Below are 21,518 nucleotides of genomic sequence, written 5' to 3' on the forward strand. Positions count from 1 at the left end.
TGAAGTGGTTCTTAAAGTATGCTCTGGAGACCAACCTCTGGGAGGTCTTTGAGACCTCTTCAGGGTGTGTGTGAGGTAAAACTATTTTCATAAAAAACACTAAGAAGATATTTGCCTTTCTCACTCTCTCTTTCCTAAGTGTACAGTGAAGTTTTCAAGAGACTATATAACATGTGATATCACAAAAGGTTGAATGTAGAAGCATATTTGAGGTTTTGGGATCTTTTTCTATTAAACCAGATTTTAAAGAGATTTCCAAAAATGTAAAAATGCAATTCTTCTAATTTTCTTTGGAAAATATAACCATTTTAACATTTTAAAGTTTTTATTTGAATTCCAGTTAGTTAACATACAGTATAACATTAGTTTTGGGTGTACAATTAACTATTTTAAGTTTTAATATAATAAATATCAATAGCTATAAAAAATATCAATAGATCTAACCCCATGAACAAAAGCTCTTGGAATCCTCAATAATTTTTAAGAGTATAAACAGGTTCTGGGACCAAAATATTTGTGGACTGCTTATCTGGCATACTGATTTTCAAACTTCTTACATAAATATGATATATAAAATGTATATGAGGGTATGTATATTCCACTCGGATAAAGATTTTAAGTACATATTATATATTTTTATATGTTAAGTATATATGTATATTACATATATATGTAAAATTCATTTTTTTATTGTTTAGAGAGAGAGAGAAGAGGACGTGTGAGTGAGAGAGAGGCAGAGGAAGGGAGGGAGGGAGAGAGAGAGAGAGAGAGAGAGAGAGAGAGAGAGAGAGAGAATCCCAAGCAGATTCCATGCTCGGCATGGAGTCTGATGCAGAGCTCGACCCATGACTATGAGATCATGACCTGAGCCAAAACCAAGTCAGATGCTCAACCGACTGAGCATCACCCAGGCACCCCTTAAAATTCTTTATTCAGATGTAATTCCAGTATGTAATTGAATGAAATAACTGAAGCCAGGGTGGGGCGCTCAGATCCCTGCCAATCCGCCTTCTTCCCTCTTCCAGAGAGCAATGCAGAGCCCCTTTGGAGAATTTGGAAATCACAGCTTTACTCTGACACCAGCCGATGAAGAAACATGATCCCAGAGAGACAAAGTGACCCAACCAAGTCTCTGGACCCTAAATATTGCTTCTGAGTTCTCACGCAACTGAAAGGAAAAGAAAATGCTCGACCAGTGGACGAAACACTTGCAATGGGGTGAGGCAGGATGCAACCTTCTACCTACAGAAGGACAACTCTGCTCAGAGAATCAAGGGAGCTGCAGATCCTTTCCTTCACTGACCCCCTTCTCGGAGCTGCTGAGAATCTTTTCAGTCCTAGACTAAAGGTCTTCATGTCCTTAAGGAACTGGCTATTTAAAAGCCAAAAGAATGAATGAATTCAAGAGACAAGTGAGCGACTGAGGCCTGGGAACACTTAAAGTTGTTATAGGTACAAGGGACCGAGTTGCTAAACTGAAGTCTGGGAAGCAGATGTGCCTTAATCTAGGAATTCTTGAACTGGGGTCCCCAGAACTCCAAGGGGTATAACTTAGGGAATCTGCAAGCATTGATGGGAAAAAATACATCTTTTTTCACTAATTTCTAACTGAAATTTAGCATTTTCTTACATTATAAATGTGGATAGCACAGCACAGCAGTTTCAGCAGTACATGAGTCAAAACAGAATCACAGATATTTTCATATCACATTATGAAATTGTAGCAGATATCTCAAAACATTGCTTATGCTGATCATCACATGGAAATTATGATATTATGAAGCCCATGGCTCAATCTTATTATATAGTGTGATAATTTAAAAATTCCTCATGTGTTACTATATTAAATTTTAAAAATATTCATATAAATGTATTTTAATATATTAGGATTCCTTTAAATATTTTTTTAATATTTATTCTTGAGAGAGAGAGAGAGAGAGAGCATGAGCAGGGGAGGGGCAGAGAGAGAGGGAGACACAGAATCCAAAGCAGGCTCCAGGCTCTGAGCTGTCAGCACAGAGCCCGATGCGGGGCTCAAACTCACGAACTGTGAGATCATGACCTGAGCCAAAGTCGGATGCTTAACTGACTGAGCTACCCAGGCAGCCCAGGATTCCTTTAAAATGGTACGCATTTTATTTTATGCCTCTAAGAACATCATTCTTCAGAGAGCTTTCATAGGTCTCAGCAGACTGCCAGTGGGGTTGATGACACTACAACTGTGTTCAGCCTCACTCCCGGATGTGGTGATCATGATTCTCTAACAGAAATCCTCTTCTTGAGTTTTCAGTGGCAGCCAGAGCTAACTCCTACCAAGATGTCCTTGATGATAACATAAAAATATTTCTCAAATATTAAGTGAATGATGCTTTCCTCCTCGTAGCCTTCCTAGGTGGATTAGAGGATAGCTAACAAGTTTCCCACATGTCTTAAAATTTATTTTAGTTAACATACAGGGCAACGCTGTTTTCAGGAGTAGAATTCAGTGATTCACCACTTACATTCAATACCCAGTGCTCATCCCAACAAGTGTCCTCCTTAATGCCCATCTGCCATCCAGTCCATCCTGCCACCCCCTTCCCTCCATCAACCCTCAGATTGTTCTAAGAGTCTCTTTTGGTTTGCTTTCCTCTCTCTTTTTGTCCTGCTTCTCTTATGTTCATTTGTTTTGTTTCTTAAATTCCACATATGAGTGAAGTCGTGTGATATTTGTCTTTCTCGGACTGACTTATTTTGGTTGGCATAATACACTCTAGCTCCATGCATATCATTGCAAATGGTTAAGTTTTAATTCTTTTTGATGGCTGTGTAATATTCCACTGCATATATCTACCACATCTTCTTTCTCCATTTATCAGTTGATGGACATTTGGGCTCTCTCCATGGTTTGATTATTGTTGATAATGATATAAACATTGGGTTGCATGTACTCCTTTGAATCTGTATTTTTGTATCCTTTGGGTAAATACCTAATAATGCAATTGCTGGATCATAGGGTAGTTCTAGTTGTAGTTTTTTGAGGAACCTCCATATTGTTCTCCAGAGTGGCTGCACCAGTTTGCATTCCCACCAGCAATGCAAGAAGTTTCCCCTTTCTCAGCATCCTCGCCAACACCTGTTGTTTATGTTGTTAATTTTAGCCATTCAACAGGTGTGGGGTGGTATATCATTGCGGTTTTGATTTGTTTTTCCCTGATGATGAGTGATGTTGAGCATCCCATATTGTTTTTATTTTTTTTAATGTTTATTTTTCAAGACAGAGAGACTGTGAGTGGGGAAGGGGCAGAGAGAGAGACAGGGAGACACAGAATCAGAAGCAGGCTTCAGGCTCTGAGCTGTCAGCACAGAGCCCAATGCAGGGATCGAACTCACGGACCATGAGATCATGACCTGAGCTGAGGTTGGATACTCAACTGACTGAGCCACCCAGGCACCCCCCTATATATATATATATATATATTTTATGGAGGAAGGAGCAGTGAGAGAGGGATAAAGAGAATCCAAATCAGACTCCAGCATGGAACTGGAGGGGGGCTTGATCCCATGACCATGAAATCACAACCAAAGCTGAAATCAAGAGTCAGAGGCTCAACCAAGTGAGCCACCCAGGTGCCCTGAGCATCCCATATTTCTGATCAAAGACGTCTCATTGTATCTTTCCATGTTTCTCTAGCTGCATAATTAGCTCAAGTCCTCACCCAAGAGCCCCTTATTTGGCTAATTAGAACATTAAGCCAATTTAACAATATCATTTTCTCTAACCTTAGACAGGCACTGATACATGAGTGCAGAAGCAGACTCTGGCCTCCTGGTGTTTTAAAACAAAAAAGAGAAAGAAAGACTTAGGGAAGTAAACATACTCATTTCCAACACACTCATTTTCAAGAAATACCAAAAGTAAACATCTCTGTTGAACATTAATATGTAATTATTTTATCCCAAATTTTAATCATCTCATGTTATAACCCATAGGGTTGCAAATTCTGTTTTTCCCAGTTGACATTTTACCAGATATAGCAACTGCTGTGTTGAGTAAAACAGCAACAACCACTAATGTACATGCTACCACACACCTCAATCTCATGAACACCCGATGCTGGAGGTGTGAGGGAAAGTGTGGATAATCACAGATCTGATCATCTCATTGGTTGGTTAGACTCCAGGAACTCTGATGCCAAGGAGAACAAGACCAACTTACAAGGGCTTGCCAAACAAGAAGACTTAACCCCAAAGGGAGGTTACCCAAGGTAAAAATGTCACAAAGTTCAAAATTTCTTGTAAATTTGCTTGTTTTATTTTTCTCTGGCATTTAAGTTGCATGCGTTTGTGTGAACTGTGGTTATGTATGTTAGGCACAGAGCAAAGAAATAATTTTACACATTTCAAAGCACACCACTGCAAAAATAAGTTACATTTTTTACGTTCAAACTCCCTCACTCAGCTTTGCCTGCTGAAATCTCATCCTCACCCCACTTCCCATATGCTAAGTGTTCCCCCACCCCACCCCATCTCCCCGCTTTCACGTGAGTAGGCTCCTTCCTTCCTCCTCCCCATGAGGCTAACTATTCCTGAGATTTTTGCGTTTTCTTCTTACATGTGAGGATTGTTTTTATCACCATCTTCTGTTTCCTCTCACCTTTCCTGCTGACCTTTCCTTTCCCTTATGTCATGCTATTACTCCCTTCTCCCTATAACCAACAAGTGGATGTTCTTTCTTGATACTTTCTTGAGGCCTTAGTCAACCCTAGGGCCTGGAACTGACCTGGCAAGCTTTTTCTTGTGTATTTAGCAAGAGTGGGGCCCATTCCCTGATTACACACATATATACACACATACGTGCAACTTCACCATGGACCCAGTGCATCTTCAGGGGATATTGTGTGATGAGCCATCATTACCATGTTAATCACACAGGAACAGTCAGACAACTCACAGATTTCCAATACTTCCCTATGGCTTTTCCCACAGAGCTAAGACACAGACAAAATACATAACAAAATTAATAAAAATACTTTACCCGTACTGGGCATGAGCCAATTAACACCACACAATAATCTTATGGGCATGAAGTATAAGTAGTTTCAAAGCTGTTCATCATCAGTATCTTGCTCTAAAAATTCAGAGTGCTTCTCCACGTCAGTGAAACGAACTTGTGGAGGCTGATGTCTATGCTGGTCATATCAATGCTTAACACCTGTTGGGAACCAAAAGGAAAAGTAGAGGGTATCTGGTGATTGAAACTTCCTGCACTCAAGCAAATCAGGTACAAGGCTATGGTCCACTTTCACAATGCATTGCTGTCAGGGAGCCCTCAAATGTTCAGGTGAGGAGGGTGTTTCTTGATTCCTTCGAGTACCAAACTAGTTCAGGGACAGGGAAAAGACAACAGGCCCTAAATAACGCAATACAAATGACTGCAGAGACACAAGGGCATAGACACAGGGAGAAGAAGCCCTTATTTCCATTCTACACAACGCTCCTTTGATCTTCCTTTTCCTGTTCCCCAATAGTGACTTGGAGATTGCCCAGTGAAAGTCCAATGGTTCAGCTTTTTTCTAGGCAAATGTTTTCCATAAATGTCACTGCAGGTGCAGGTGTTAGCTTGTATAACAGTCCATTGGTCAGCAACACAGTTGGGCAAAGTCCTTTATGAGCTCTTGGTAAGGTTGGGGCAATTGGTTAACAAGAAAGCCGCAAATATGAGGAAATGAATGAAGAATACAAAACAGAAGGAAAATTTTGTTTCAGGCCTTTTAATCAGGAAGGACTATGAAAGAAAAAGAGTCTAGGAAAAAGCAAGAAGCAAGCACACAAAGAAAGACCCATTTACCATGAGGCTAGGTGTTGGAAATGCCACACTACATTGATCCTCAGGTGCACATTTTCCATGTATACAACATTCATGAGCTCAGAATGTGTCTTGCAATCAACAGCCTTGGAATTACTGTGAGCTAAGCAGCACTTGTGACAGTTGTTATTATCTGTGCAAGCATGAACTTCATTGCTATTACCAGTATTATGAATGGATGGTATAGACCACTTAAAGATTATTTTAGGAAAGAATATGAATCCCAGATGACAGTGAGATCAAGAAAGTGCTAGGATGAAAACTTGTATAAAATATGTTGCTAGCTTTGGAGACGATTCCATAGACATTAGTGGAGGAAGTTTTATGAAATGATGTATCACCAGTGCCTCTGATAGCACAGAGGAAATACCTTAACCCATTCATGCTGCATACTTTTATTTTACATAATAATAAATAAAATGATAATTTAAAATATTTACATAAAATTTTCATAATAAAACATGGGACACAAATTGGTTAAGGCATTTCTAATATTTCTTCACGTTCAGAGTTTACCTTATCTAAATTACTTTGATGCAGATTTATCAATGTCCGTGTGTCTCTACCCAATATTTTCCTCTGTCTTATCACTAACATTAAAAGGATAGAAATCTTGGTTTAAAGAAAGTTTGCAAAACTCTCTATGTGTTTAAAGTAGAAATTTTAAGTGATACTAAAGCATTGCACCATACTTCTGTAATCCTCTTTTTCTTCATCGTGGTACATGAAATAATAGGGCAACTTTGAAGGTGTCATATATTTGATGAAATATGGTAGTTTGGGCTGTTTGGGAAATAGATCTCTGAGGCGGAGTGAAGGAGTCTAGACAAAGCTTTATATAAATTTGCAGACAAGAAAACACACATGGCAAGTAAGGCTCCAGACTCTCAGTTCCCAATGATGATGAGTCAGGAAGTTTCCCTTCACCTCCAGGCTGTCTACTGCTGATGCACTCAACACGGAGGGCTTCCCAAATGGCTCTACAGGAGAGAGGGTCGTTTGGAAGGGAGGTAGGCAGGAACTGCTCTGGCTGTCTCAGGATTGGGAAATACGGGGCACAAACCTGTGATGCAGGGTTATAAGTGAAGGTGGGTCTGATCACCATGCCGCTCGCAGAGATGCTGACACTGGAAATGGGGACGCTGCCCACTCCCCAGATCTCCACGTAGCCCAGTTTCAAAGGATTTGTATCGGTGATATATTTGTTGAAAATTATATGACTCTGCATCATATTCTGTCAATTGGGAATAAAAGAAACCAGAGGCAAAAATCCATTTAAATTTTTCTCAACCTCGTTTTTAGGCACAAATGTAAATCACGAAGTAAGACACTGTGAGGGTCACCATCTTGTGCCCTTGGATAAAGCAGACCATGATTTCAGCCCTCTATCTCCTGCTTCCAACTACCATTCAACTTTGCATTGGCTAAGCACCTGCAGGATCTCTAGACTCACCCTGAACTCTAAGAAGACAAAGAGTCTTAGCTATCAGGAACTTTATATATAAGGATATGTATGTTTATACACACACACACACACACACACATATGGATTTATATATATGTATATATGGATGTATATATATGTATATATATCCATATATAAATATGGATGTATGTATATAAACATGTGTGTGTGTGTGTGTGTGTGTGTGTGTATATATCTGGAACATTCTATATTATACATGTAGAGAAGTCACAAAATATACAGGCCATTCCAAGGAAAGATAGGAACAAGGAAGGGCTAGATAACACAGAAACAATCTGTCCATCTGTGCCTCGGTGAACTGGAATAAATTACTGATGAAGCACGAATGGTTTAATCACAGAAAACTTCCTGAGAGTATATCAAATGTCCATCTGAAGTCTAGAGGAAGGAAAAGACGCAAATTAACGAGATGAGCTGTGAAGGGATTCAAGGAGGCACTCTATGTACCCTTATGATATCCAGCATCCAGCTAACCCAGCAGAACTCTGTTCACCCCCCATAGTATCAGTTGCACTCACTTGGCTGGCGGAAAAGTTGGCCAGGTAATAGAGTCCTTTTCCATAGGTATCTGCAAACAAGCAACAAGGTAAGCATGATCTGGAGTTATGCTCTTGAATTCTAATTGCTTGCTTGTTGAGAAAGTAGGGACGATTTTTGTTTGTTTTTCATTTTGTTTTTCTTCTTTATAGGGTTCCATTTTGTGAGATTAGTCAGACTTTGCCCCAAACTCTGTTTACACAAAATGTGGTTTTTTTTAAGGGTTTTTGAGAAAGAGAGAGCACACGTGTGCAAGCAAGGGAGGGGCAGAAAGAGACGGAGAGAGAGAATCTGCACCGCCAGCACGGAGCCCAACTTGGGGCTCAAACCAACAAACCATGAGACCATAACCTGAGCTGAAATAAAGAGTCAGACACTTAACTGACTGAACCATCCAGGTGTCCCACACCCAAAATGTTTGAAAAGAGTATCAATATATCTAACAGAGTAACCTCACATAATGCACTTTCCTGACACCACTCTTAATCCACGTTTCCTACTCATGGTCTCCCATTCCCAACATCTTCCTGGTCACCTCAAAATTTCCAGATTCCACCTGCCAGAGGCACACATATGTGTACATACATGCACGTACACTCCCATCACAAACATCAACACTGGTGTCTTGGTCAGCTTATCTTGAGGAGTATTAGGTAATTTTTTCAATGCAATCTCCAGAGAACAAAGAATACAAAAAAAAAAAAAAAAAAAAAAAAAAGAAAAGAAAAAAAAAAAAGACTTCTTTGTCCTGGGAAACTATGAGCTCGGTATATCTAGTATAGGTATCCCCACCCTACCTCCTACCTTTGGGGCTTTCTCACTCTTCCACATATTCTGGACTCTTTCTAATTTGCTTACCACTCAACCGGGGGCACTGGCTACCCTCTAGAGCTGTGTTGTCCTAGATAGTAACCACGCACAATACGTATCTATTTAAAATAAAATTAATTATAATTAAACAAAATTAAAAAATTCAGTTCCTCAGAAGCACTTGTCACATTTCAAGTGCTTAATAGTCACCTATGCCTAATGGCTACCATATTGGGCAACACAGATACTGACTTACTTCCATCACTGCATTGGATAGCATTGGCTTAGACATAGCTAATGGTACTTAAGCCTTCCTCCCGAGAGTTTACCAATTCCTATAAACTCCTAATGGAAAATCCCTCCAGATAAATAGCACAGCTGATAGAGGCACTGCCTTTCTTATTGGGATAGTAAGCCTTGTAATTAGGGAATGTGGCCTTGAACATAAACCATAGGGAAGTCTATCTCAGTTGGCTACAAAGAAACTTTTCCTATGGCTTCTACACTGCTATCTCCCACAGTGAATTAGGACAGTTGGGTAATGGTGAGACATTCAGAGCTCTGCTTCCTCTACATGAGGCATAAAGATCATACACAATGTGTATTATGCACTTAAAGTAACAAATGGCCATGTTTCAGAATGCAACATTGTTTTAACATGGACAAGAAAAAAAAGCAGGCCTGCCCCCCTAGTCAGTGGTATTGACATGAATCCAAGGCAACCCTTACTCACCAATGCTTTGCCCATCATCCCAGAAGAGCCAACCTTTAGCAGTCCCCTCATCATCCAAGGCAACCTTGAAGCCAATGAATTTCTGACGGCTGCAATGGGGTAGGAAGAGCCATTAGCTAAAAACAAAACCATAAACCAAGGGTTTTCATAGAAGCCTAACAGAAGGGCTTCATGGTATAAATACTGGGTAGTAGGATTCAAGAGACTTGTCATCTGGTTCTAGTTCTGTCTCTAGTTCTGTGGCTATCTTACTTTATGTCAGGAATGAATGAATGAATGAATGAATGAATGGAATTTTCCTTTAGAAGTGCTCTAAAAGTATGGCAAGAAACTGCAAGCCAACTCACTGGATCTGTGAGAAAAATCCTGAAGTGATCTTTCTCTTTTCATGACCTAATTTCCTAAGCACATGTAAGGTGAGCTCCACTCACAAATGTCCTAAGTTCTTCAGTTTTTAACTGAATTTCTTGAATTAAATGAGTATGGACCCAAGAATTTTAGTTTGACATCAGGCAGACATGGATTTTAGTTCCTGCTCAACTAGTTATTAAGTGTGTGACTCTGAGTAAATCTCTTAGCCACCTGAAGCCTCTCTTTGCTCATCTGTAAAATGGGGATAAGAGTACTCATGTCACAGAGTTTATTTTCTCCTTTTGTTAAGAAAAATAATTTCCAAAAAGAAACCTCCATACTAGTCGAGTTTTAGGCACAGAGCAAGCATTCATTCGATGTTACCTATTTTTAATTATTCTATAGACTTAGATTTAAAATCTCAAAATCCTATATATGATGCCTCAGGCATCAATGGCGATGTGGCTTACACAATTTTCCAGCAACAGGTTTCTTAGCAGAGTCAATTAAGATGCAGAAAGTCTTCTAAAACTAGCGTGAATCAGGCATTGCTTACACACAAATCGTCAGGCTTCACCCGGATCTGAGCTAACTGGCGGTAAAGGAGAAATCTTGTCGTGTCATTTACCTTAAGTGGGTGTTCTGTGCAGGCTCTTGCCAGGGCAGGATGAAGCCCCCACGGACGTGTAGATTAATGTGCTCAAGAGGGGCCAGCAAGGCCTTCCATTCTCCCCTTGCTTTGATGTCCACACCCTGAGGGCCAGAGGAAGGTAAGACAGGATGAGGGAGTGAACAGATCTCACTGAACGATGCATTTACCAGACGTCTTGCCCGCTTTCCCGAACTTGCTGTCTGTCCGTGACCCTTCAGCACACAGCTGCTATTACACTTTTTGACATTCACTCAGCTACTGCGTGGACTCTTGCACGGCTGCTACAACATCGTCGCAGGACCCCATGTCTCTCGGGGTTTCTACTGTACTTAGGACAAGAGATCCTAGCGTGGATCTCTGCCTACGTCCCCCACATCCTGTTTCTGTGCCAGAGAGCACTGCCAGGGGCGGCTGAGCAATCCTCCTACTTATTTCTGGTTGGCTCCCAACACACACCTTGCAATGGCATTTCTAGACCTTCCCTTTCACTTTGTCCCCGCTCTGTCTCCTTTCACCGCCTCCACTCCCCACCCCACCAACTTAACTGACACCTTGACTCCTACTTGACAGATAGTACTAAACGGAGCTGACTCACTTTACAAATCCTTATCTTTATGTTTAACGTTTTCATCCTGCCTCCTGTGTGGCAGGGCTCTCTTACTCTGAGCCAGGCTCAGTTTCTAAGAAGCCAGCCTTCCACATTTCTTCTACCTCAGGCAGGGCTTCCCAGCTCCAGCACTGTGGACATTTGGGGCCAGATCATTCTTTGCTGTGGGGGCTGTCCCATGCTTTTCAGACGCTTACCTCTGACTGTCCACTAGATGCCCCCTGCCCCACCACCACACGTGACAATCTAAAGGTCTCCAGACATTGCCAAATGTCCCCATGACAAAACACCCCCATTTGATAACTGCTATTTTAAAGATAAGGAGGAAAGCTACCATAACACTCCTCCATCTGGTCCCCTATGTTCATTTTGGACATATTCAGCCTGTAGGAACTGTAGGGGTAGGTGGTCAAGAGGATGCACGGTGACGGGTGCCATGCTCCCTGGGGCGGACTCTGCTTCACGGGCCTGCCTCAGGACTCCAAAGTCCACAGGATTTAATAAAATTCCAGCCCCACGTCTCTGGGCTTCTTTAGGTTTCTCACTGATAACGTGAGAAAATTCGATTATGTGATCTCTAACGACATTTCACTCTGATATCTTATGAACACCGGACATTTCCTCCATTGATTATCCCACCGTCAAGTGAAACTCGACATATGTAAAGCTGTCCGAGTTATCTCCCTACCAAATTCTTTACTTCTCTCCACGGTATTTCCCTTCTACCACACATGACGTAAATATGATGTGATTTTAATCTCATGATTCCGTTTCTAAGACCCAGTGTGTCACCAGCTTGTCTACTTTCCTGTAGATGGCTTCTGACCAGGCTAGTGTAAGGAATTCCTGTTTAAACATCCATTAAGATAACGGCTGTAAGATAAAATTTAAAAGCAGCCCTATTAAAATAAGAACAGACAACCCAAATGCCTTTGCACAGGGGAATCTACATCAACTGCATAGTCATTGATTATGCTGGAGAAGCACGGTTTTAAAAACCCAACATATGTTCTACACTGTAAACAAAGAAAATGGCCACAAGTAGATAAAAACTTTAATTCGTACACACTGCCTGGTCTTAAGCTTCATAAAAATAGGTGGCCAGGTAATCAAGAAGACAAGGCAGAATAGTCCCATGCCTCCCCCTCTCCTGAATGAAGTCTACAAACTGCAGTGTCCAGTATGACAGAAAGGAGGGGGAATGGATAGAAGACACCTCACGGCATGCTCAATCACATCGGCATGCCTGAGTCAGGGTGAGAACTCTAGAAGGAGATGGAAAGTGCCGGTTTTTGTAGCTTATTTGGAGAACCTAAGAGTCAGTGCAGATGAAGGCCCAGCCTTACTGAAGTACGTCAACCTTTCCTGCCTCAAGGCACCCGCCACTTCACAAAACAAGCCAGGCCTAAAGGCCAAGCAGTAAGGGGTGCCTGTTGCTTCTGCTAGTGAGATGAATACAGATGGGACAGTGCAGGGACGGGAATTCATAGCTACCAAGGCTGCTATGATAGGAGTCATGTTCCTGGAGAAATGGGAACCATCCCCCAAGATAAGAGTCTCATATTAAAAAAAAAAATGTTTATTTATTTGTTGAGAGAGAGAGAGAGGGAAAACAGGGGAGGAGCAGAGAGAGAGGGAGGCAGAGGATCTGAAACGGACTTTGTGCTGACAACAGAGAGCCTGATGTGGGGCTCAAAGTTAGAAACCATGAGATCATAACCTATGAGATCATGACCTGAGCCAAAGTCAGATGCTTGCTGACTGACGTCCCCAGGCCCCCCAGGAGTCTTACATTCGTCACCTATCTTTCATTCAAGGCATTTGCTAATTCCCGAGTTCCATTGGACAGAATAAAAAAATCGTGCAAAAAGTGGTAGTTATAAGCTAAGTGGGACTTCCTTATGTTTTCTCTCCTGCTTTTCTTCTCTTTGCTTTTTTGTCCTATTTTCTGGGCAGGTGCTATTATAATTTGTTTTTAAACAAAATTTTAAATTTCTGTATCATGCCTTTAATTTCCAAGGTGTTGTTAGTATGCCTTTTCTTATAGCATGCTTTCTTGTTTTCAGTATATCTTCTTATCTCTCTGAGGATGTAAATTTTCTCATTAAGCTTTGAAATAACATAAGTATATAGCTCAGTACAATTTTACCAGTGAATAGACCCCTTAAGCCACCAACTAGATCAAGAAGTGAATATACCAGCACCCCAGAGGCTTTCTCATTCCCTCTCATAATCACCACACCAAAGGCAGCTACTACTCTGATTTCTGTCACTTTTGCCTGTTTTTGAAGTTATATTTCATACATGCTTTAACTTTCCTGTATCTGGCTCTTTGTGCTCAATCTTATGTTTGTGATAGTCATCATTTTTACTTGTGTGGCAATAGTTCATTACTTATACTGACCTATAGTATTCCTTTTAAAAATAGAATATAATCTATTTATCTACTTTACTATTAATCATTTGGTTTATTTCCAGTTGTTTGCTAGTTTACAAATAATGCTATGAAACATTCTTGGACATGTTTTTTTGGTAACAATATATACACTCTAGGAATAAATCTGTAACTTTTTCATTTCTTCCCATATATAAAATATTTATATACTATATAATATGTATGATGATATGTATGATATCATGTATCATATCATGTAGTGCAAGTTTATTTCTATTTTCTGGATTGATAAAATTGTTTTAGTGTTATCTGGCAGAATATATAAAAATAGCAATCAAAAACATTTCTGAAAAAGGATGGCATGTTGGTCTAACACATATCAAACTGTAGTCTAAATATGCAGTCCTTAAAAATGCTCAGGACTGACAGAATAAACAATTCATAAATGAACATATCAAAGATAGTAAAGGGAAATCTTAGATAAACTCTAAAAATATAATGTGTAAACGCAAATGATGTGTTCATTATATCTCTGTGTATAATCTCATTAGCATTAAAGAGGATACATATTTGGAGATGTGTAAAAAAAAAAAAGAGCAGTGCATGACAACATAAGTCTAGCAAAGAAAAAATATTGGTAAATTTGGCAATTTGGAAGGGAAAAAATTTATATCCTGACCTTTATTGATAAATTCTTTCCAGTGACTTAAAACATTAATTTGATGATGTAAATGTTAAAATTTCTATCTAAAGTTAGAAACAATTAAAAAGCAAATGACAAAGTGGAAAAATATTTCCAATGAATATGGCAAAGTGTTATTGACTTAAATATCTAAAGATCTTTTCAAATCAGTGTGAATAGTTTAAATATCTTAATAAGAAACTGGTAAGAGAATAGTAATGGTCCCAGAAATATAAATAGCCTGTCAAGGATAATCACAAATCAAATCAATGATGAGCATTAGGAACCACATTGCCTCCAAGAGTGATACAAAGATGAATATGAAGATTAAAAAAAAAAAAACAAACACCTAATAGTCAAACCCAACAAAGATGTAGGGAGATGAACACTCTTATTAAGTGCTGGTAGGAATGTAAATTGTTTTTGAAAGTTGCCAGTTTACTTTGAGGATTCTTGTATTAAGCATCTTCTCCATCTGGAAATTCAGATGACTACCGGGTGGAGCCCATGCTAGGGTAGGTAAGATGGAACCCTTGGATACACAAGATGGAAATTCAGGCTAACGAAGAGTTCTGTTGAATGAAAGAGACGGAGCCTTAGGCTAACTCCAGAAACTGGAATTGCATGAATTACACTTGAACTCCTGCCTCATTTAAGCATACAATAACCTGTGTGACAACAAAGGAGCCTAGTTCAGAAATAGGATGTGCTTGAATCATCTGCTCCAAGTAGGGGACCTGAATCTCCATTCTTTTTTTTAAATTTCTTTTAAGTTTATTTATTTATTTTGAGAGAGAGAAAGAGAGCACAAGCAGGGGAGGGGCAGAGAGGAGAGACAGAATCCTAAGCAGGCTCCGCGCCATCAGCTCAGAGCGCGATGCGGGGCTTAAACTCACAAACTGTGAGATCATGACCTGAGCCGAGATCAAGAGTCTGATGCTTAACCGACTGAGCCACCCAGGTGCCCCGAGTCCCCATTCTTATTTGCCAAGTGCAAGCCTCTTCCATGCTTTTGCTAGCATCTGTAAAAACATCCGTCCTCTTCATCTTTTAAAATATTAAGTATCTTTACCTGGCACTTCAGTAAACTGTCAGTGGGACTGGGTGCTGATAAAACCTTTCTGGAAAGCAATCTGCCAATATCTGTCAAATTTTTAAATCCCAGAAATCCTACTGATAAAAACTTAGAGATACAGATACAATGGTGTTTCCTGCAGACTTGCACCATTATTTAGAAAAAGAAAACAAGAACACAAGGGGTTTGCTAAATGATTGCATAAGTGGAATATAATAAAGTTGCTTAAAAAAGGAGGTGGGGGGGGATAGCTTCACATTCAAAGAGTTCAAGTTCAAAGTCCTTTGATATACAAAGATCTTTACAAAATATTATTCAGTGAACTAATCAAGGAGCCAAAAAGCATGTACAGTAAGACACTACTTGTGTAAATACAAAAAGAATACACAATGCTAGTCTATGTACAAATTTTTATCAGCAAAGATATATAACAGATTGTTAATGGGGGTTAGCTTTAGAAGGGGGGCCAAGGGTTGGAAGATAGGGAGAATGGTGAATTTCACTTTCCATTTTCCAGTGCTTGACCTTCTCCAGCGTTTGGCTTTTTACCAGTAGAGGTGTTTCTACTTTCCTAATGTATTTTTGGCACCTTATATATCTTTCAAGGTACCTTTTCAATCTTATATTCCCCCAGGGGACTTTCATTCTTTAACCACTACATCTACACCTCTTCTTCTAAATTCTGATGCCATGTTTTAACATTCCACACTGCTCCTTATACTGAATAATTAATTTGTTCCTTTTCACAGGAAAGGAAATGATCAGATGGTAGGCTAGGTCTCATAGTGTATGTATGTCCTCTAGAACTGGAATCAGCAAACTTTGTCTATGAAGGACCAGAGAGTAAGTGTTTTAGGCTTTACAGGCCAGATGGTCTCTGGTGAAACCACTGGACTCTGCTGTTGTATTGTGAGCACAGTTATTGTGGACAATAAGTAAACAAATGTTCATGACTGTGTTCTAATAAAATGATTTATAAAAACAGGTATGAATCTGATTTGGCTGTGGGTGGTAGTTTGCCAACCTCTGCTCTTTTACAAAAGTAGTCACCGAAATGTGTGGAGATTAACTAAGAAGACATTTCTCCATTAATCCCAACCATGGAATCTTCATTTGAATTTAACATCAAAACTTACTTTTTTTTTCCCAAATGGCTTGCCCCATCAATCTGTGGCTTCCTAAGTGGGTTTTTTTTCCCTTTCTTTCCTCAACCAAAGCTCTTTTATTTAAAAGCCATGTATAAAATCAACAATTCCAGGACACCGTCCTCTGTTAGCTCTCACACATCAGTTTCTTTCATATAGTACATACAATCATGTACATAAGCACTACTGTTCAAGACACACAAATATCAGCTCCAGGTTAGGTGGTGAACTCCGTGGGGAAACTGTTCCAGTATTCCGGTACCTGGAGCTCAGTAGGGTGGCTTGCACCTGGGCCAGGCTGGGACTAGAATGAAATAAGCGAGGTGCCTAGGGTGCACGATTTAAGGCAGTGCTCACTCTCAGGGTCATGCAAGTGCCGGCTCAGCCTTAAGAAGGAGTACCTTTTTAAACTTCATGCCCAGGCACCTCACTTGCTGCACCAGGGAACCTCACTGTACTCAGAATCACGGACTGTCAGTGAATGGGGCAGTCAACATGCAAATTCAGGACAAGGGCTAGGTCACTTAAAAACAGTTGGCTGTTCCCTCCTAGAAAGCCCTGGTTGGGAAGCACATAGCAGAGTCCTAATGTAGGGCCATCCAGAGGACAGATCCAGCCCAGAAAAAAAAAATGTGTGTGTGGTGGGGTGAGTGTCAGGACTCAGGGCTCCATGAAACAGAGACGAGGAGGACGACTTCCATTGTCCTTGTACAGTTTTCACCTAATCCCACTGCAAAGCCACTGACTGAAAGAACCAGAGTATGTTCCACCTCTTGCCCTCCTGCTGTTCCCCTTTTGCTGTATTTCGAGCCCTCTGCTTTGCTCTCTGCAGAAAAGTCAGAAGGTAGGCCCGGTTACAAGGAGAGGAAACGCCTCTTTTGATTTTCCTCAAGAATCGAAGCCTGACTTGTGTCCCCATGGGAGCAAACGGCCCTGAGGTTGCTTTGAGAGGCCCCATTTTCCCAGCTGAGTCTCCCGGGCTCAGACTAGCCTGCAGATGTTCTAGGACAGAGAATGATGTGTTCATCTTGCATTTCTGAATACACTTGTGTTGCTTCCACACACAACGGTTGGGTCCCGTACCTCCACGTGCATTTTACACACTGCCCAAGACTATGCTTACCTCGGGAGATTATATTTAACAACTCCTTGAGCATCTGTGCTACAGACGGAGACATTTAATAAAAAGACAGAGAGGAAAGGCTCCTATACATATGAACTGACAGTCCCGAAGGGAGGATATGAACAAAAACTACAGTTTACAGAACAATTTCCAGTGTCTTCCAGTGTTCTCCATTGCACACCATTGTGAATAGTGGTGGTATAGAGGAAGATGAAAACTCACACATAAAGAACACTCACAAAATAAATTATTTTATAGCAATTCTGTGAGGAGACTGCTCTTATCCAATTTGGAGGTGAAAAAAAATTGAGGCTACAAGGTTAAAAGTGACTTGTCCGAGATCATACATCAAATGAGTTATAGCGCCAGAATTCGACCAGTGGGCTATCAGATTCTAAAGCCTGTTCACTCTACCATTTTCCCCAAATTGTATAAATCATCAGAAAAACTTACCGTGTAGTAATCATACCAGCGGGCTCTGGGGAAATATGCAGTGACGTTTCGGGCATTCTAAAATTAAACACAAACAAGGCTTGGGCAAGGTACCCATTTGTACAGTAAAAGGATCAAAACAATAGTGGTGGTCTTGGACCAACGTGCTCATCTTTTTAAAGACCAGCAATGTTGGGGAAACCTTTCTTCCCTCCCTTCTTCCCAAATGGGAGATTTGCCTGCCTCAGACTGGCAGTTTCCATAAAGCCCTTTGGGATCAGGACTGTGGGGAAAAATCATCTGCTTAGACAGTCACCCCATATTCTCTCTAAAGAGATAAATTGAGGTTGGGTCTTGGGCAGAAAAAATTTTTTTGTAGATTTTATGGTACCAGTACTTCAGGGATTCTGATTAGTGCAGTAAGTTTTGGGGAGAATGCAATTGGTTGGTATTTTAACCAGAAGCCTACATACATCAATAGAAAAAGTGAAATATGGCTTTTGCTTCCTGAGGATGTCTTACAGAAGGAAGGGAAGGGCTAGCTGGCAACAAGGTTATGCACATGGTACAAACAATCCTGCAAAATTTGTTTTAATGGGGTAAGAGACCACATCTCAGGAGCCCCAGCAGACCAGTCCTCTTTTGTTGCCTCTAGTCACTGGGTCTCAGAGCTGTAATTCTCTAGTCATCAGATGCCTCCGTACTCACAGCCTCCAGGACAGGGCTGACCAGGAAGGCTGGGCCCAGCAGAAACTGACGGTCCACATCCCAGGTCACCCGGTCTGACACGAACCTGGAAAGAGAAACCAAGGTACCACAATCAGGAACCCAACAGGGCTTCAGGCCAAGACCCTGAAGAAAACTCCTCAAGTTCAGACCCAAGTCAGAAATCCAGCTGCGTTCTTCGTCTTCCTTTACTCTTTCCCTATGTCTCCCTTAACCAGCTGTATACTTACTTTCTGTCTATCATGTTTTCAAACCCCAGAAATGGATGAACTTAGACATGTTCTCACCTATCAATACCTCCATGTTTCTTAACCATGGCATATTTTAAATGCAAGAATGGCCTTCAGCCCTCACATCCTCAGCCCTCACATCTGGCCTTGTCTTGTGACCTGAGCGGCTACAAAAGATAGGTAGCTTTTCATATGTCCAACTTAGAAAGAAATTATTCTGTGTTGTACTGTATCACTTTGAATTTTTTTCATTCAGTAGCCTTTTGTCAAGGACTTAGTGCATGACTGACACTGTGCTGAAAGGAATTATAATGTATGGTCTGTCCCAGAAAGCTTATGGCAAAGGGCAATTGTGTCTTTAACTTAATTTGGAGGAAATTTTTTCTTCAGGAGCCACTACATAGAATGATATTATTCATTAGTCATTGGGATTCCATCTGACACTCACTCATGGAGAAGAGGCCGGACGACAGTGCTGCCCTCCGTGTGGGCCATGTGCATCAGGGTGTAGAGGTATGGCAACAGGGTATATCTGGTCTTCAGGACACTTCTGGAGATATTCACAAAGGTTGCATCCCAGGACACAGGGTCTTGCCTCTAAAGAAGAAAAGAAGAATGTTTAGAGCTCACTAAGGGAACCTGGGGACCTAAAGAAGTCCCTGAACGTTTATTACAAATGAAGATCATATATAGCTAAACCAAAATTGATTACAGATGAGACTGAGAATATTCTTTTTTTTTAGACTTTTTTTTGAGGCAAAGAATATTCTTAATATACTTAAAGAAGTCACTGACGCTTTCCCAATACAGCTGATGAAATTTCTCTATAAGACATTCTTTTGGGTATATATTTGGTACAACACAGCCTAGCCAAACAAACAAAATAATGTAAAGAACACTGAGGAATCTGGTTCACTAAAACATGATGCTCTTTCCAAGTACCTGTTAGCCATTTGTATGTCTTCTTGCAAAAATGTCTGTGTGGGTCCTTTACCCATTTTTAAATCATGTTGTTTGTGGCTTTTTGCTACTGATTTGAATGAGTGCCTTACATATTTTGGATATTAATTCCTTTTCAGATAGATGGTTTACAAATATTTGGGGTGCCTGGGTGGCTCAGTCAGTTAAGTGTCTGACTTTGCTTCAGGTCATGATCCCACAGTTCATGGGTTTGAGCCCTGTGCTGACAGCTCAGAGTCTGGACCCTGCTTCGGATTCTATGTCTCCCTCTCTCTTTTCCCCTTGCCCACTCACTCTCTCTCAAAATTAAAATAAAACATTTTTTAAAAATTAAAAAACAACAAATATTTTCTCCCATTTCATAGGCTGCCTTTTCATTTTTTGATTATTTCTTTTGCTGTGCAGAAGCTTTTGAGTTTGATATAGTTCTACTTACTTATTTTTATTGCTGTTGTCTGTGCTCCCAGTGTCATGTCCAAAGAAATCATTGCCAAGGACAATGTCAAGTAGCTTTTTCCCTATGTTTTCTTTTAGAAGTTTTACTGTTTTGGGTCATACATTTAAATTACTACTACATTTTGAGTTAATTTTTGTGAGTGGTATAAGATAGGGGTCCAGTTTCATTCTTTTGAATGTCATTATCCAGTTTTCCCAACAGCATTTATTGAAGAGACTGTCTTTTCTCCACTGAGTATTCTTACCTCTCTTGTCAAACCATAGTAAGTGCAAGGTTTATTTCTGTATGTTTGATTCTATTCCATTTATCTATTTTTATGTCAATAGCATACTGTTTGGTTACTATAGCTTTGTGATACAGTTTGAAACCAGGAAGCGTGATACCTTCAGCTTTGTTCTTCATTCTCAGGATTGTTTTAGCTATTTGGGGTTGTTTGTAATTCCATGTGAATTTTAGAATTGTTTTTTCTATTCCTGTGAAAAGTGCTATTGGGATTTTGACATTGCATTGAATCTATAAATGGTTTTGGGTAGTATGGACACTGATAATGTTAATTCTAATCCATGAACACGGAATATCTTTCCATTTATTTGTGTATTCTTCACAATACACAAATTGGTTAAATTTATTCCTAAGCATTTTTATTGAGTTTTGATGCTACTGTGAATGGGATTGCTTTATTTCTTTTTTAGATATTTGCTGTTCATGGATAGAAACACAACTGATTTCTGTATGTTGATTTTGCATTCTGCAACTTTACTGAATTGCTTCATTCTAATAGTTTTTCAATGATACCTTTAGGTTTTTCTACATATAAAATCATATAAACTGTAAACAGAGACAATTTTACTTCCTTCCTGATTTAAATATTTTGCATTTCTTTTTCTTGCCTGACTGTTCTGACTAGGACTTCCCAGTACTATGTTAAATAGGACTAGTGAGAGTGGGCACACACGTCTTATTCCTGATCTTAGAGAAAAAGCTTTCAAGCTTCTACCATTAAGCATAATATTAGGTGTGGGCTTGTCACACATGGCTTTATAATGTTGAGGTACATTCCTTCTACACCCAATTTGTTGAGAGCTTTCATCATGGAAGGAGGTTATATTTTGTCAAAAAAATTTTTTCTGCATGTATTGAGATGATCATATGAATTTTATCTTCCATTCTATTAGTGTGATGTATTACATTTATTTATTTGTGTATGTTGAATCATCTTCACATCCCATGGTTAAATCCCACTTGATCATGGTGTATGATTCTTCCAAT

At 40.0% G+C, this 21,518-nt stretch overlaps 1 protein-coding gene across 1 annotated transcript in view; it reads right to left on the reverse strand.

Annotated features, from left to right (window-relative positions):
• Nucleotides 1-4,271: 4,271 nt before the first annotated feature.
• MGAM (maltase-glucoamylase) overlaps nt 4,272-21,518 on the reverse strand; it is a 92,269-nt gene continuing 75,022 nt past the window's right edge. Inside the window, exons 41-48 of the mRNA XM_058724037.1 lie at nt 19,281-19,429; nt 18,585-18,669; nt 17,898-17,954; nt 10,394-10,518; nt 9,415-9,503; nt 7,853-7,902; nt 6,912-7,082; nt 4,272-5,194 (exon numbers count right to left, since the gene is read on the reverse strand). Of these exons, the coding sequence (XP_058580020.1) occupies nt 5,111-5,194; nt 6,912-7,082; nt 7,853-7,902; nt 9,415-9,503; nt 10,394-10,518; nt 17,898-17,954; nt 18,585-18,669; nt 19,281-19,429 (810 nt within the window). The 3' untranslated portion in view covers nt 4,272-5,110. The remainder of the gene's footprint in view (nt 5,195-6,911; nt 7,083-7,852; nt 7,903-9,414; nt 9,504-10,393; nt 10,519-17,897; nt 17,955-18,584; nt 18,670-19,280; nt 19,430-21,518) is intronic.

The sequence above is a fragment of the Neofelis nebulosa genome, chromosome 4, assembly GCF_028018385.1.
Source record: "Neofelis nebulosa isolate mNeoNeb1 chromosome 4, mNeoNeb1.pri, whole genome shotgun sequence".
Taxonomy (NCBI): Eukaryota; Metazoa; Chordata; class Mammalia; order Carnivora; family Felidae; genus Neofelis; species Neofelis nebulosa.